General features: G+C 43.9%; 1 protein-coding gene across 3 annotated transcripts in view; it reads left to right on the top strand.

Moving 5' to 3' along the window:
- The window catches only part of LOC137074982 (macrophage receptor MARCO-like), a 39,462-nt gene that overhangs the window by 7,686 nt on the left and 13,240 nt on the right, over positions 1-18,536 (top strand). For all 3 annotated transcript variants that reach the window (XM_067443096.1, XM_067443097.1, XM_067443095.1), the window contains 7 exons: positions 64-151; positions 4,992-5,063; positions 6,527-6,580; positions 6,696-6,794; positions 6,892-6,936; positions 7,084-7,164; positions 7,457-7,519. In XM_067443096.1, coding sequence (XP_067299197.1) covers positions 64-151; positions 4,992-5,063; positions 6,527-6,580; positions 6,696-6,794; positions 6,892-6,936; positions 7,084-7,164; positions 7,457-7,519 — 502 coding nt within the window. The remainder of the gene's footprint in view (positions 1-63; positions 152-4,991; positions 5,064-6,526; positions 6,581-6,695; positions 6,795-6,891; positions 6,937-7,083; positions 7,165-7,456; positions 7,520-18,536) is intronic.

The following is an 18,536-nucleotide window of genomic DNA, read 5'->3' as shown; positions in this document are numbered from 1 at the left end:
GTGTGTGTGTGTGTGTGTGTGTGTGTGTGTGTGTGTGTGTGTGTGTGTGTGTGTGTTTAACAGGAGTGTCTGACCGATCTGTGTGGGATCAATGGGACTCTAGAAAAGCTAAGGACTCAACTAAACCAGCTCAACGTTAGTTCACAAAGAGGTACACATATACACACAAGAGAAATCCTATTGGTTGACCAGGTCCTATTTTGAGAATCTGCCATGAATTATTAAAGGGGTCATGAAATGCATTTTCAGATCTTTATATTTAGTGTCTTTGACGACTGTATGTACATATATGTTTACACTGTACTTTTCAGCATGTAATTACACCAATAACCACAATCTCTTAACCCACCCTTAAACTACCCATGCTACTAAACCTGTCCTAACCTTACCTGTATCCACCTCGATAGCAGAACAAGTGTTGTTGTTTTTTTGTTTTTGTTTTATTATGCAAGTTCATTGTAGTAGAAGACACAGAGTATAAAGTGTGACCTGCTTGATAATGTCTTTGGGCCAGATTTACTAAACAGGGCAAATTAGTGAGAGCACAATTTCATAAAAGCACAGAAGCGACTGGACAGTTTTGTCTGTGATACTGACGATTATTCAAAATTTAATAAACACAGACGCAGCCGGATCATTTCCATAAAACTTATCCTGCAAGCGTTTTAAACTCATGATAACTGCATTTAGAATGAATCACGTTCTATTGTATTTATTGTGGTAAGTTTTGTCTAGTTGTAGAATTTATAATCAAAAATATATAGAAAACTAAACATGAAACAAAGCAACACTTACATTTGGGCAGCAAACAAACAGTTTCCCAAACCAGGATTCAAAAGCGAGAGCAGCAGACAGCATGAGGCAAATCAAACTGGACCTAATTCTTCTTCTTCTTGTTCTTCTTCTTGTTATATGGCCGTTCTTACCTTTGGAGTATTACCGCCACCTACTGTATAACTTATTTACTTGCATGGGTGATGTATCTGTATAATTATTATTGAATTGCCCTACCCACCCCCAAAGGATCAGATCCCATGCTTTAACTGACGCTGTGTGTTCAGCTCCTCCAGTTTCCACAGTGGACTCCTCACTCTCTGAGATGGAGGAAAGCATTAGGCTACTACATCTATATCCTATGCTCTAATCCTGTACACTTTAAGAAGGTTAAAACCGCCGTATATCCCTGATTATCTCTCAAATCCTTTCCCAATAGGTCCACTACACTGATCACACATACCATTTTCATGCTTCCCCATTATTGCAAGTGTTGAATTTAACCCTGTATGCCAAAACCTTAATCTAGATATCATAACTTCTTCCTTTCTATGTCTTCCACAAAACTTTTCCTTTTTCCTTACTGATTTTTCAATATTATAAAACTATCTGCCTGTACTACTATTTTCCCATCTTTGTTGCCACGGTTTAATTATTTTCTTATTAATCACTGATTTTACCTCACTTCTTCCCAGGGGTACCTTAATATCCACCAAATTTTTCTGTAATGCTTCTTTTGCTAATTGATCTGCCTATTCATTCCCTACTATCCCTATGTGTGCTGGTACCCAACAGAAATAAATTACTATACCCTCTGCTTTCATTCTGTACAATACATTTCCACTATCAGGTCTTCTCTATCAGTTCTTGTTGACATTTTAGAGCTGATGAAGAGTCTGAGCAGAAAACAACCCTATTTGGTTTAATCTGTTCAACCCACTGCAATCCTTTCTATTATAGCACCTAATTCTGTGGAATATACAGATAATTGATCACTTAATCTTAAACTTATTTGTGATTTAAATCTGAGAATATACACTCCTATTCCCACTTTCTGACTCACTATGTCTTTAGATCCATCTGTATAGATATGTACAAAGGAATCAAATGTTTCTCTCATAAAACCACTAATTTCAAAACTTTAGGTAATAGGTATTACTATACCCTTCTTCTTTTTCCCGGGCATCTAGTAATCTCATTTCAACAACAGGTTCTGTAATATTTCATAGTGATACACCATGTAGTGGTATATTAGGACAGATAACGTCATCATTCAGGCCACACTCCTTGACCCATTGCTCATATTTCCATCTAAAACTATTCCCTCCTTTCTTTTTATATTCCCAGCAATCTTTTAAAACTGTTTGCGCGTGATGATTTCTTTCACTTCCCTGTAGATTAACCCAGTACATCAAAGACATTTTCTCTCTTCTCAAATCTAATGGCATCTCCCCCATTTCACCCCTGATGGCATCTAAAGGGGTTGATCTTATTGCTCCACAACATATTCTAACTGCTTTAGATTGAATATTTTCCAATTTCTTAATCTCCATTTTAGATCCAGCCCCATACACTGCACATCCATAATCTATACTAGAGCGAATTAATGCTTGATATACATGCAATAATGAGCTCTTGCTTGCTCCCCATTCATACTTGGATATTGCTACCATACAATTTATTATACCTTTACATTTGTTTTCAATTTTCTCTTCCATGTTAATATTTCATCAAAGATTAGTCCAAGATATTTGAATTCTGACAATCTTTCTAATTGTTGATCATATAATCTCAGTGTAATTTGTTCCATCTTCTTTTTCTTTGTAAAAATCATATATTGAGTCTTTGATACTGAAAACTTTAATCCCCAGTCTACTGACCATCTTTCAACTTCATATATTGCTTCCTGTAATCCTTTCACTATACTCCTAAGATTCCTACCTCTTTTCCATACTGCTCCCATATGGCATACAATGCCTTTCCAATGTTAGGATTACGTTTTTCAAAAATATCATTCATCATTAAATTAAACTAAATTGGACTGATTACACTTCCTTGTGGGGTCCCATTCAGTCCCTATTCTTATTTGGAAAGTGCGTCCAAACAGGAAATGTAATATCCAATTATACACTCTCCCCCCTATTTTAATTTTATTTAGCTTAATTAACAATCCTTCCCTCCATAGATTATCATATGCTTTTCCAATGTCAAAGAAACCAGCAATCAAATATTCTTTCATTATACGAGCTTTTTTTAACATCATTCTCAAATAATATTAGAGCATCCATTTTAGACCTCTTTTTCCTAAAAAACACTTTGATCTGAAGTTGATATTTCTTTTTTTCTCTATAAAATATTCAACCTTCTTACTATCCTTTTCTCCATTACTTTACATAATGTCGACGTAAGGGCAATTGGTTAATAACCTTCCCTGGTTTCACTATTAGCATAACTATTGCACTTTTCCAATCTTTGGGTAATATGCTTTCACTCCATATATGGTTATAAAGATCCAATATTGCTTAATAGGCCACCTCTGGTAAAAATTTTTAACATACTATAACTGATCATGTCTCTTCCTGTGCTGCGTTCCAGTTCATTTTTATCATGCCCTTCACCCGCAAACTTCCCTCTGTCTCGTTCACTCGGATGTGCGTCATGCCTACGTTGCATGAGTGCCCACTACTGGCGGAAACTTTGCAAATGGACTGAACTGGAACTCCATAAGCCCTTGATCACTTGGAATCCACTATGGAGTTGATATATTATTTATTTTTTACCTTTACGAAATTGTTTAATGCAGCATTCTATATGTATATGGATGTGTTTGTGTTGTTTTAAATGTTTTTAAAAATAGTTATAGTTGTTTGTGGTGGGGTAAATTAAACGTGATATGTGGTGACGTCACAATCGCGCTGCATTTTGATATATGAAGCTGCCTGAAGTGTACATATGAAGTAGACTCGCTCACTCGGTCAAAATCGAGGGAGCAAGGGTCTGTCCATATAAACTTCCATTGTACACTTCACGAAGTGGAACGCACTTTAAAATGGCGGCGGGGATTCCCCCAAGGGGAAGTGCTTAGGGAAGTTTGCAAGTGCGTGTCTTAAAGTGGAGTGGAACGCAGCACTGTGCTGCGTTCCAGTTCGTTTTTATCATGCCCTTCACTCGCAAACTTCCCTCCGTCTCGTTCACTCGGATGTGCGTCATTGCTTACGCTGCATGAGTGCCCACTACTGGCGGAAACTTTGCAATGGACTGAACTGGAATGCCCTAAGCCCTTGGTCACTTGGAATCCACTTTGGAGTTGATTTATTATTTATTTTTTTCCTTTACGAAATTGTTTAATGCAGCATTCTATATGTATATGGATGTGTTTGGGTTGTTTTAAATGTTTTTAAAAATATCATAGAGTTGTTTGTGGTGGGGTAAATTAAACACGATACGTGGTGACGTCACAATCGCGTTGCATTGTGGTATATGAAGCTGCCTGAAGTGTACATATGAAGTAGACTCGCTCACTCGGTCAAAATCGAGGGAGCAAGGGTCTGTCCATATAAACTTCCCTTGTCCACTTCACGAAGTGGAACGCACTTCAAAATGGCGGCGGGGATTCCCCCAAGGGGAAGTGCTTAGGGAAGTTTGCAAGTGCGTGTCTTAAAGTGGAGTGGAACGCAGCACCGGTGTTGTATCTAATTCTTCTTCTGCTTTTCCTCAAACTTATACCAAACATAGAGTACTACTAGTGACCCCCAATGGTGAGGATGAACATAGCCCCAGAAAAAATAGCTTGCCTTGTAATAGGCTATGACTGTTACAACTTCAAGCACTGCATGCGACATAATGAATTGTTCTGGATCTGCTTCCTGCTCTCTACTGCACAGACTCGGTCACAAATCAGCAAAAAATGTCAGCACTATATTCACTTTTCTTCAGTGGAAGGTAGTGAAGACACATAGTCCATATTTTTTACAGTCTATGTGGAAAATTGTTACATCACGAATGGGCTGATTTGAGAGTGAAAAAACCCTCCTATTTCAAACTAGAGAGTCTTCTTTAAGGAGTGAATGTTGCAGTATGATTTTATTGTAGCGTAAACTCTTGTGACGTGGAAACACCAAGAACATTTTGATTCTCCATTTCATGACCCCTTCAAAGCAGGAGACACCATAGGTGTGTCCCAAAGAATTGAGGTAATTATTTGTCTTATTTTATAGCCATGGTTTGTCCGCCTGGTCCACCTGGTCCACCTGGTCAAACTGGAAAACCCGGCCCACCTGGATTACAAGGTAACTGTGTACTTTCAATCACTTCTGATCTGTATGAGGATCCATGCATTGAAAATATAGTCATTCAGTTAACCTCTCACTCCAGTTTTACAATAGTAATATAAGAAGAAATAAATATTTAGGCTATAGCTAAAAAAAGTTTAATATTCAGGATTTATTTGTACAATGCTTGACTTCACTCAAATTGGACACTTCAAAAAAAGTTAAAAAGTTAGTAAAACATCTTTATAAGGAGTTATTTGAAATATAGCTATTCAATAAAGGTTAGATTTTTTGAGAGATGCTAATGACTTTGCTAATATAACAGGTCCTACTCAAACCTCTATATCAACTAATCAACATGTCCTCCAACCAATACGCCTATATAGGTTGTTTGTCCCTTCCTTGAAATATGACCAATGGAGCGTTTACTAAAGTTGCGCCCTGATCGACAATATTTTAATTCATGAAATACGATGCATAGAAGTGTTTACTAAAGTTGTGGTCCTAATGACAGCAGGACACTTTCATTTTAAAGCATTTTCTCTGCATAATATTTCAGGTTTTGCATAGCTTAGTTGGTAAAGTAATGCACTATACAACAACGTGATCATGCAATCGTGAGTTTGATCCCAGGGAACACATGTGCTCATAAAGTGTGTATGCACTATACATCACTTTGTAGGTTTAGGGATGGAGTGGGTGGAGTTGTAAAAAGCAAATGGTGGTAAAAAATCCACACATTGCATTTAAATGAACACACATCACACAGAGGAGTAAGATTTTACCTGCATAGCTCTTATTAGCTGGAATCTAATTAACACTCATCCCCTAAAACGCACTCCCCTCCGGGTCATGGCACCACTGTAACTGGTCCTACTTGTACCTCTCTGAATGGGATTTGATACCTCATCAACTAGGATGTGTAAAACCACTGCCTCTTGTGTGTCTCTTGAGGTTTTACCTGCACATCTCTTACTCTCACTCACCCCCCTAAATGTCACGTCCCTCTGGGTCACTGGACCAATGTAACTGATCCTACTCGCACTTCACCGGATTCAAACCAGTGTTAATCAGCATGGGAGGGCAGAGGAGTGAGGTTTTACCTGCACAGCTCTTACTAGTTGGAATCCAGAGGGATACAAAATATCTGTGAGGCACCCACATCTCTGAGATCATGTCCCCTGTTTATAGGGGCGAAAAAGGGGCTGGTTTTGATTGGTCTCATCTTTGGGATTCAGTAGCAGAGCTCAGTGACCAGAATAGAGCCGATCACTTTCTGCATGTTCCTTAACAATCTGTGTGTTTTTAGCTTCCCCTGCTGGTCACAACAGACTTTACACTGAACTGAACTAAAACAGTCCTTTGAGCCTTTGTTCTGGTATTTTGACCTTTACTGATGTGCGTGTGAATATTATTTTTGTTATTTTGATGTCACAGCTTTGTGCAGTCATTATTTATACTCCATATTTATTCTGTATCAGGTCCTCCTGGAATAGAAGGGAGCCCAGGACAGAAAGGAGACACTGGCGCACCAGGTTAGTGTATTTTTGTGCATCTGTTTGAATTTGTATGCATATGTGTATAGTGTGCACGCCCTTGAAAAGCATGTGTAAGTATTGTGCTCTTTGTTAATTTTTTCTTGTCTTTCAGGTGAAGAAGGGGTGCCTGGAGCTCTAGGTGAAAAAGGACAGAGAGGAAACCCAGGTTTGGTAGGGCAGATGGGTCCGGCTGGCATCCCGGGTGTACCTGGTAATCGCCTCCTCGCTTTCACACATCTCTCATCCCATATGGAACAGTGTAAAGCAGATCCACATCTCTCCCTGACTTTATTTATTTCTGTCTCCAGGTGTTTCAGGCCCGAAGGGGGATCCAGGAGAGAGGGGAATACAAGGTGCCTGATTATTATGATCAAAGGCCACCTTAATAATTCACACCGTAATAAAACAGAAAATATGTGTTGTGGAAATGCCTTGCACATTTTTCCCATGCGGTAAGAGTTTTACTACTGCTCTAATAACTACTACCCTGTGCACACAAGGTTTACCTGGGAATGATGGTCGTCCAGGTGCCGTTGGAAAGACCGGTTTGCCAGGAATACCAGGGGCCCGTGGAAATCCAGGTACTGCTTGAAAGACTAATCTGAACCAAATGATTTAATAGATTGTCTTCAGTTTTATTATTACTACTACTAAAAATAGCAAGAAGAAAATAAATCAATACAAGTATTTTTTTTACATTGCAGTGCAGTTGTGCAAAAGTGAAACCACTTTAATTTGTTTAGTCTGACCAGTAGTAATAGTGATGCTTCCCTAATTAAACACCATTAAACTTAAATCTCAGCCATTACCATATTTGACTGTTCAACATTTGGCACTGTTTGACACCTTGTACTTGAAATCTTTCTTCATCAGGGCCTAAAGGAGACCCAGGTCCCAGTGGTGAGCGAGGAGAGCAGGGGCCTTCAGGTGTAAGCGGTAAGAAAGCTTGTGTACAGAAACAATACAACACTATAGCTCAGATCATTACCCAGACTGACTTCATGCCATTTAGAAGGGGCTGACCTCATTTGCCAAATTGTCAATCTCTCCGTTAAAATTATAAACATATGGTGCGCTCAAGTCATATTGGAAAGATTGTTTTTATGAGTTGAACGCACATTAATGCCACCACAATGTCGAAAATATGAGTGGGAAGCTCGGGATTGTCTTTTTGAGCCCAGAGTTCCCTATATCGAGGGAACTTCGCACTGCGTCGAAACGACGAATTTGGGGATGCTCCCTAAGCATCAACGCATCTGAAGTATGAATGAAACTAGTCCAATCCTGATTGGTGTTACGTCATGATGTAGATGTGACGGCATACCCGGAAACTATAAAGGGGAGGCCGGCGCATAGTAGCGTCAGTTATCGCTCTTCAGCATAACGCTCTGTGTGAAATTGTCTGTCTATTTATTGTTGTTTGTCAGAAATATATATTGTGTGAGTGCCGACTGAGAGAGAGTTCAAGCAATGTGTGCACTCATGTCCCCGTTTCATGCAGGCTCGGACACACATTTGCTTTGTGTGAAGTGTCTGGGTGTTCAGCATGCTAGTGCGGCACTCGAGGGAGCCGCGCATTTTGGCATTGTGATAAGCTGACGCCCAGGGTGCTTCGCTCTCTGCTGGCCGTGTGCTCAAAGAGGCCGGCCAACCTTATCTGTCCCGCGTCTGTTTAGGCAGCGTGCGGCGGCATAAATCAGTGTACTCACTAATGAACTTATCAGCGGGTCTTGGGACTGCTGAGGCACCATCTCAGTCCTCGCTGACAATTCAGATGTTCTCCTTTCCTTTGTTGAAGCTTGCTATGCTGCCTCTTCCCCCGGAGTGGAGAACCGGATGCTTGAGCCGTCTGACGTGCACAGCATTGAGGCAGGTGAAGTTAAGCACCAAACACGATACTTTGGTTTTGATAAGGTCGCTCGGGCAGTTCTTGAGGGGGCTGCCTGTAGTGATTCGGTGTTCTCCGTCCCCGTGCGGAAGCCCGCTCTATGCGGTTTCTTCCCCCGGGTGGAGAACCAGATGCTTGAGTAGTTTGATTCTGAGGAATTAGACATACTCAGCATCGAAGGAGTGAAACAAATGAGAGCTCGCCACTTTATAATGCAGGCTCGATATCGCGTTGCCGAGGCAGCGCGCAGATTACGGGTCTGCAATAAAATAAGTTGAACATACGCAATCGGTGTACGTGATACTGTTTGGGGCGAGGCAGCAGTCAGCTCCTGAGGGTGCCGGCTGTGGTTATTGAGAAATATCTCGACGCTTGCGCTTTTCGGGCATTTCAGCCTCGCGCCTGTGGTCTTTTATCTCAAGGGATGGAAGCTAAATATGTTGTAATCGGATCGAATCTCACGTTTGCCGAGGCAGCGTGTAGTTGACGATTCCGTATGAATAAATTCCGTATGGCCCGTTCAGGGCCTTGAGAATATACTTGGAAGGTCAGCAACACCTCCCTGCGACGCCGGTGCTAGGGTGCTCCAGTCCTAATTGTGCCTGGTCTCCAGCTTCACAATAGGGCAGGCGTATCCTTGGCGTGGCCTAGTGGGCACTCGTTCCCCAAATTCGTCGTTTCGACGCAGTGCGAAGTTCCCTCGATATAGAGAATGTCTCGGGTTATGTATATAACCCTTGTTCCCTGAGAGGGAACGAGCACTGCGTCTCGTCGCCACACCGCTTATCGCCTGAGAGCGTTTTGCTTCATCGCGATAATTGATGCTACTATGCGCCGGCCTCCCCTTTATAGTTTACGGGTATGCCATCACATCTACATCATGACGTAACACCAATCAGGATTGGACTAGTTTCATTCATACTTCAGATGCGTTGATGCTTAGGGAGGATCCCGAAATTTGTCGTTTCGACGTAGTGCTCGTTCCCTCTCAGGGAACAAGGGTTATATACATAACCCGAGACGTTCTTTGATTTCTAGAAGGAGAGTTTAAAAACCTTTCTGTATTTTTTGTAGTTAATTAATAAAAGGTATACCGCCATCTTGCTCTGACCAAAGTGCCTTGAACCACCTGACACCATAAACACGACTTCTTAACTTATAAATACAAACTTCCCAGGAGAACATTAATTCAGCAATAGCCGGATTAACTGGCATAAAATCTGGTGTGCACTGGTTTATCTGAAATGGTTATTGTGTAACAACAATGAGTTTAGGGGAATAAATAATTCAAATGGAGGGCATTGTTACAAATCAGGTGTGTAGGTCAAACTCACAAAGGCAAAGGAGAACTTGAAACTTTTAATCACAGGAATATCCAGACACACCACTATACAAGAACAACGATGGACAAACACTGAGGGGAAACTGAGAACTAAATACACAGAGCTAAATGAGGTAATTAACAGGACACAGGTGATAGACATGACTCATTAACTGAACTGGGGAGAAACACAAGCTAAACTAACCCAGACAGGACAGGCATACATGTAACATTACTTCCCCTCCCGGAAAGGCGTGTCCTCGCACCTAAATAATAACATCAGAGAAGGGTGGGAGGGGGCTCTGGAGGAGGGCGTGAACACAAAGAGGCAGAAACAGAAAGTTCAGAACAAAGACCAGTCCAACAAAAAAGGGAAGTCCAAGGGGGCATGGAAGGAGGGAGGAGCCAGTGGGGAGCCTGGAGCAGGAGCCAGATGGTCCAGAGACCAGCCAAGGTGAGGCCCCAGGGCGGAGTCGGAGGAGGGAGGAACCATGGGGTCAACGACATGATGGGAGACACCCTGGGGATGACCGACGATGTAGCAGCCACTGATGGAGACCCCGGAGGAGCAGCTGGGTCGATAAGCCAACACGAGACCAGAGGCCCAGGAGACAGAGGTGGAGCCATGGCAACGAGTGTCCGAGGTGGAGACGGACAACTGCAAGACAGAGGCTGAGCCGGTGTGACCAGGGATGAAGGCGGAGCAGAAGGGAAGAAGGAGCCAGACGAAGCGGAAGGTGTAGGAAGGACGACGAATGACCAAGGCGGAGCTGGAGTGACGAGGGAACCCAGAGAAGCCGTTTGGCCAAGGGTGTCTGGTGGAGCCGAGGGAGGGAGGAGCTAGGGCATAGCCGATGTGTCGACGGGCCACTGTGGAGTGTAGGGTGGGAGCTCTAAGGGCACAGGAGAAGCTTGGAACACTGGAGAAACAGGGTTTACTGGAGAGACAGGCGTTATGGGAGAAAGTTCTGAATACCATTCAATTAAATCTGCCTCGAAGATGTCTCGCAGTTCGAGATGGCCGGCAGAGGTCCTTATCACTGACGGGCTGATGGGTGGGGCTCTTGTCCCAACCCGCGGTCTGCGGTGGGCTCTGGCACTTCCTTCATGCCGGTCGTGGTCGGTGGTAGATGGCTGGTCTCTGGCGATGGTGAAGTTTTACTGGTACCACTGTCCTCTTCAGCCGGGCCAATGGTGAATGGCGAGTGGTTATGTTCCTGTACCCACTCCGAATGCGGCGAAGTCTTCCTTTGGACCGCACGCTGGAACGCGTGCCTTCAACCGCTCGCTCAGGCCGCCGTAGTAGAAAACGCTGTGCAAATGGTCCGGGAAACGGGAAAGGCACGCAAGCTGGAGGAAGTCCCGGGTGTGTGCCTCCAGCGGGCAGTCTCCCTGCTCCAGGCAGAGAAGCTGGACATCGGGGAGAGCCATGGGAAGACGGGGAAACAAAACAAAATACACAAAAAAAACGCAGCAGAAGAAAACTGTATTGGTCAGTCGTTCTGTTACAAATCAGGTGTGTAGGTCAAACTCACGAAGGTGAAGGAGAACTTGAAACAGGAAACTTTTAATAGAAACATCACAGGAACATCCAGACACACCACTATACAAGAACGACAAACTGACGATTTCAGTTATCCAAGTTTTTCTCTCATCTTGGGAGTGGAAAATTAGATTTCTTCATCAAATATCAATCTTACAAACTTAAAGAAACATTAATCTGTTTGATCAGGACAAATAATATTTCATATGTTTGTACAATTTGTATTACTGAAATAGTAACAAGATAATCAAGCTTGATTTGTAGCTAAGATCTTACGTCATCACTGACTTCAACTCTATGAGCAAAATAATATGGATGAAATTTCAATGAAACTATTGGGGTTTAATAAACAACTAGAGTATACAAAACTACGATTTCACACAAGGTAAATATGCATATACAAGTAGTAAAACAAACAACATACAGGGAAAAATCACACTTAATAAATAATAAAAAAGGAGAAAGAATGAGAGAGAGAGAGAGAGAGAGAGAGAGAGAGAGAGAGAGAGAGAGAGAGAGATAGCCTTTGACGCTCAATCCTTTGCAAGGGACCTCAAGTAATCTAATTAATACTCCTGTAAACAGGAATGATCGGGACAACCTTTTAAACGCAGTTTGATTGTAAAATAAAATACTTGCATTGAGGTGGCTTTAGATGTGTGTGTCTGTCTGAGTTTCTCTGAGTCTTTTCAGGGCAGTGAAGCTCGGATTGGTCTCTCGGAGGATTTTTTCAAGTGCAAGGCTGGTTCTCTTCTCTTCTCTATGGCTGGGTGCCATTCGTCTCACTTAGTGGAATGCTCTCGTGGCGGAAGGCACACGCAAAGAGTCAGTGTTTAGGCTCTACTTTTATAGATTGGGATTGGCTGACGCCCTATCTTTGAGATGATCCAATCAGTAAGGGGCTTCCAGGCTTTCTTTGTCTATTGACCTCCCCCCTTCCTCGTGACTTAATCAGAATGGATTATGTATTTAAGCACATGCATTTATTCACACAAAGCTGGTACTTCTGTGGTACTTCTGTTCTAGGCATCTTGTGGTAATTTGCACATGAGATTCGGTACCGTCGGGGTTCTGTGATTGTAAAGATACCATAGCCATGTGGGGAGGGGGGGGGGCTATGCTAATAAGAGCTATGCATTTTACCTGCATAGCTCTTATTAGCTGGATTCTCATTAACACTCATTACCTAAAACTCACTACCCTGGTCACGGCACCACTGTAACTGGTCCTACTTGTACCTCTCTGAATGGGATTTGATACCTCATCAACTAGGATGTATAAAACCACTGCCTCGTGTGCATCTCTTGAGGTTTTACCTGCACATCAATTAGTTCCCTGAAGGAAGGGAACGGAGACGTTACATCAGTACAGACGAAATGGGGGTTTCGCTTAGAAAGACAGCTGCCTTCAATCACAATCAAAACAATCCAATGACATGAAAATGTCATGGGTCTGCAGAATTTGCCTAATGCAACCCCGCCCCACTGCATGGGTATAAATGGCGTTGCATTGCAGTCACGCATTTATGTTACCTGCTGAGGAGCCGAGGCCGACCGCCCCGGCCATACCAGCGGTACAGCGGATGTGGCATGGGGACGCAATGTCTACGTTCCCTTCCTTCAGGGAACGAGGGTTACATACGTAACCGAGACGTTCCCTTTCAGTCAGTACACTACGAGTTACATCAGTACTGACAAAATGGGGGTCCCAGTCTAATCACGCAACAGCGGCTGTCTTCCAGCATCCTGGGCTGACCTGTGCACCCTGCCTTGGAGTTTAACATGACGAGGGACTGGCTCAGCTACCAAGGTACACTGGGAGGCATATCCCACTTGGAGAAATGCAATCACAGTGCCTACCCGTAGGGAGGACTTAGGAATACACGTATGACCCACGTATGGGATGCATACGGAAAAACCTGGAGTATCCAGCCGCAGGTGGAAAAGTTTTTCAACCCCAGGGGTGGCAAGAGTCTCGCCAAGGGAAGACACAAGCTCAAAGAGACTTACCGTGGAGAATACACATGTGACGTGTGGCCTGCTGGGGAACCGTGCACACGGGGCACCTAGCCTGACACGAGGGCTGGGACCATTCGGGCATGCACTCTGGTGCCGGCATCAACAGTGCTAGAGGAACTCAGGGCCTTCGGAGAGGCTCACCTGAGCGAATATAAGTGCACGTATCCGGTCCATTTAGGAGGGGAATGGCACAGCAAGCAAAGGCACCAGTGTGTGTCCAGTCACTGGCCATCTGGGGCGAGTAAACGAGAGGACACAGGCTCCACTGGCAGATTATAAAACCTGGCGAATGTGCTCGGTGTTACCCAGCTTGCAGCTCTACAGATGTCTGTCAGCGAGGCACCACGCGCTAATGCTCAAGAGGCAGCTATGCTCCTAGTGGAGTGTGCTTTGACCCCAAGGGGGCATGGCAAGCCCTGAACCTGGTAAGCCAGGACAATGGCGTCCACTATCCAGTGGGATAGCCTCTACTTGGAGAGAGGCTTCCCTTTCTGCTTCCCTCCTTTCTATGTAAGCGCAAAGGGCGCGTACTGGACAGAGCAGTGCCGAGGCTGGGTCTGCCTCCTCCAAGGGCAGCTTTGCAGGTTCACCACCTGGTCCCTGAAGGGAGTGGTAGGAACCTTGGGCACATATCCAGGCCGGGGTCTCAGGATAATGTGAAAGTTAGCCGGCCCGAATTCCAGACATGCTTCGTCAACCGAGAATGCCTGCAGGTCCCCTTCATAGACAGGAACTGAAGCTCCACTGTCTGCAGAGGCTCGAAGAGAGCAGTACGCAGTTAGGACCACTGCGAGGTCCCAAGAGGGTATCTGTAAGGGGAGAGGTGGATTTAATCTTCTTGGCCCCTGAGGAACTGTGGATCAGGTCATGCTAACCCACTGTTCTTGCATCCAGCAGGTCATTGTGAGCAGCTATTGCCACCACGTAGACCTTGAGTGTGGAGGAAGAAAGCCTTCTCTCCAACCCTTCCTGGAGGAAGGAGAGCACAGACCCAATCAGGCATTTGGTGGGATCTTTTCGAGAAGCACACCAGGTGACGAAGAGGTTCCACTTCAAAGCGTAGGCCTGTCTCGTGGACGAGGACCTCGCTGAAGTGATAGTGGCGACCACCGGTGGTTGGTAGGCCACTCAAACCTGCCGCGTCCTGTCCAGGAGCACACGTGGAGGTTCCACAGGTTGGGACGTGGGTGCCATACGGTGCCCCCTCTCTGAGAAAGGAGGTCCCTCCTCAGAGGAATAGGCCAGGGAGGTGCTGTCGCAAGGAGTATATTTTCGGAGAACCAGGTCCGGCCAGGCAAGTACGGGGCGACCATGAGGACCTGCTCCTTGTCCTCCCGGATCTTGCACAGGAGCTGTGCGAGAAGGCTCACTGGGGGAAACGCATATTTGCGTAGGCCCTGTGGCCAGCTGTGCACTGGTGCATCCGTGCCAAGGGTCCCCTCGTTCATGGAATAGTACCAGCGGCAATGGGAGGAGTCGTGGGAGGCAAACAGATCTATCTGTGTGTCGCCGAACTGGTCCCACATCAGCTGAACCGCTTGGGGATGGAGCTGCCGTTCCCCCGGCGGAGGCTGAAACTACGACAGCTTGTCGGCCGTACGGTTCAGTTCCCCGGGCACATAAATGGCACGAAGCGACCTCAGATGCTTTTGACTCCATAACAAGAGCGGGAGTGTAGACCACGTTGGCGTTTGATGTACGCTACTGTTGCCGTGTTGTCTGACCGGACCAGTACGTGCCTGTCCTTGAGCAGGGCTCGGAAGCGGTGCAGGGCAAGACGTACGGCCAGCAACTCGAGGCAATCGATATGCCACACCATTGCACATGGCACCCCAGCCTGTGGCAGAGGCATTCGTGGACACCACAACATGCCTGGAAACTCGTTCTAAGGGAATTCCCACCCGTAGAAACTGGAGGTTCCTCCATGAGGTGAAGGTTTGGCGGCAGGCCGAAACAAATCGCATGGACGAGCGCATTCGAAAATGCGTTTGGCTGTCAACATCTTGAAAAACAGCCTGTGTAAGGTTCGGTTCAAAATGCGCAGGTCCAGGATTGGCCGTAACCCACTGCCTTTCTTGGGTACAATAAAGTAAGGGCTGTAGAAGCTGGACTTCATCTCGGCCGGAGGGACGATCTCGATGGCACCCTTCGCCAGTAGGGTGTCGATCTCTGCACGCAGGACAGGAGCATTGCCACCCATCAACGTATAGCGGACTCCCCGGAAGCGGGGAGGAGATCCTGATGGTGCGGGCGAGCCAGTTGGACAGCTTGGGGAGCGTTAGCCAGGCCCCCAAAAACTGAACAAAGTGGATCATGCGAGCCACAGGCGTACCCGGCATGGGGCAGTGAAGCGGAACGACCGGCCCAGACCCGGGAGGTATGGAAGCGGCCCAGATAGTGGGTGGGGTTGTGTTCTGCGCCCTGCCAGTGGAGACCAGGGAGGGGGCTGGCGACAGAGGGGACCGAGAGTGGCGAGGCACTGAGGCGACACACACTGCCAGTCGTGCCCTCTTGGGGCCCGGAGGTGAATGATTCAGTTCTTTCTTTAACCCCATGCGTTTCAAAGATCGTATATGGCCTCAGATTACTATTGTTTAACATTCACTGCTCATTAAACATCACACACTATTACTTTATCTGGACAAACTCAGTATCATCAGAAAGATTAAAGACTCCAGCTTCAATATTTGATTACTGTTTATGATAAAACTGGGATGCAGTGACATTCATTTCTTAATTTATGTCAGGAGTGCATTATTAACGATCCATTATGAACGATATTTTGAATAGATTTTCACACGCACGTTCATTTTCTCTCGTCTGCACTGGTTCATTTGTGTTCACAGAGATCGCAAAGAACAGCTTTTAGTTTAGCTCTTAGTTCAAAAGTACTTATATTTGGAGAGATATTGACATATTATCACATGTTTGCAAAATATTTTGTCATACAGAATACCATTTCTATTCATTTCTCACTGAATTATTCAATATAAAAGAGTTGAAACATGCACTTAGCTCTCTATGGGTCTCCTGCTAATGATATGCATCATATATCAGTCATCAGGCGTTCATTTGCTCTCTGATCTGTCAAATCTTATGATATTGCTCAACACCACCCTCGCATGAAGCGCTTCTCCTGTATGGACATTTCCTTATTCTGGTTCTGTGAAGAACGAGTCTATTCTTCATTTCTATGAGTGAACTAAGAAGCTAATAAACACACTATAACTATGGAATAAGGTTTTTGTGTGATTTGTCATGTGATATCAGCTATTTTATATCAATAATGGAAGTTTACATTATGACTGCTAACAGGTGTAGCGATTAGCTCCATATAAAATGATAACTAAAACTTGTTTTAACATCACCATTCGAATAAAATCCCCATTATATCACGACAGGAAACTAATAAAAACACTCGATGGTGGTCTAAAGTGAGATAAAGAATGAAGGTGTAATTTTAATGTTTTAATTTGTGTTATGTGGCTTAATGCTAACTGAAGCTCTGATACACCTTTTGGTTAGAATACAATAATTCACATAATGTGCTTTTAGTTTAGTTTTCATTTTTATTTTTAGAAAGACAAGCTAATGTGGAGTACTAAATGAAATACTGTGCTGTCGATGGGTAATTTAGACAGGCATACATGTTATAATGGATTTGAATAATGGCTGTTAAAAAAACAAAAGATTCATAACAAAAGGATAATGAGGATTACGTCTCAGACATTCAAAAGTGTGAAACGGTCGTCGAGTGAGCACATTGTAGCATTAATTGAGCTGGTCTCCTCACCAGACATTAGAAAAAGTACTGCAAACGTGTATTCAGGCCAACAAACTTATTTGATAAAAAAAAAAAAAATCCAGACATGGTCTTAGAAAATGTTTCATGAAATCCATAGTTTAGGACAAAACAGCCTCAGATTTTAAATAAAGCATGACCACACTTGTGCCTTCAATTTAGTTGTAGTTATAAGTCCTTATACTACATTTACATAATATTTTTATACATGAAGAAAAATATTTAAAATATTTAAATTTTTTATTTTTATGTTTTAGCCCAGTAATTCTTAAAGTGTGGTCTGCGGACCACTAGTGGTCCGCCATCGACCCCTAGTGGTCCGCGAAAAGATTACCTAAACTAGGCAAGTGTTTATAAAATCGTGACTTATTTAAGTAGATTTTTAATGTACTTGCGAAACAGTTCTTGCTATTCTGTTTTAATAACGTAAAAATGGATCTAAAATCCACAGATCTATTAGTTTTGTAATGTACTAGTTTTTGTTTCATGTGTAAAATCCCAGTAATTTCAGTGATATTGGACATTAAAGGCCCTTTCACACCGGACGCGTAACGCATGCGAATACTTTGCGTCAAAGCCATTCACATCAGCCGCGACACGAGTTTGCAACGTTCAGAGCTCCAACATTCCAAAACATTTGCTGCGTCAGCTGAGAAAACACGGACAGTGAAGATGAGCTTTTCATTTTATTTAAAAGACGGTTTCGGGTGAAACCCAGTCTTGAAGGACAGAGAGTCTGAAGGGGAGTATGCTAATCATGTACAGGAGCTAAATCTTTATCATGGCCGGTTCTGCACTTTAGTACTTTCTTAAGTCTGTGGGACGATTTGAGGATCTCATCCCGAGACAGCAGCGCATCTGACGAGACAAACCGCGCTCTTCAGGAACCAATCCATCCGGTCTGTTTCCAGTTCAGTCACAATGTAAACATTTAAGTGCCACAGACATACTGATGGCAGCACATTCACTTTCCATAATCGCGGACATAAGGTAAAAAAAAAAAAAACGATATATAAAAAGTTAACTTAGGTTATTGCTGTCTGTAAACACAGTAGTAAACACAGCTGCAGATGCACAGCTTTGACTAGACCTACAGCTGTAATCTCATGAGATGCCATACCTGGCAATGGTTAATGTTGAGTGAATAGCTCACGACATCAACTTGACATTTCGTCACCTTTGTTTCCTTGTATGTGATTGGTTGAAGCCGTTTTTGACGCCGCTAGAGTAAAAAAAAAAAAATCAAAACTGAAACGAAAAAAATAAATGCCGTTTTTTCGCCGCAGCACATTCGCGTTCGGTGTGGAAGCGCTCATTACACAAACAGCTGACCAAAAAATAAAATCATCGTGCAAGTTATTTGCGCGTCAAAATCACGTCC

The sequence above is a fragment of the Pseudorasbora parva genome, chromosome 5 (genome assembly GCF_024679245.1).
Source record: "Pseudorasbora parva isolate DD20220531a chromosome 5, ASM2467924v1, whole genome shotgun sequence".
NCBI lineage: Eukaryota > Metazoa > Chordata > Actinopteri > Cypriniformes > Gobionidae > Pseudorasbora > Pseudorasbora parva.
Note: the sequence above shows the minus strand (reverse complement) of the source record. Positions and strands in the feature narration are given on the sequence as shown.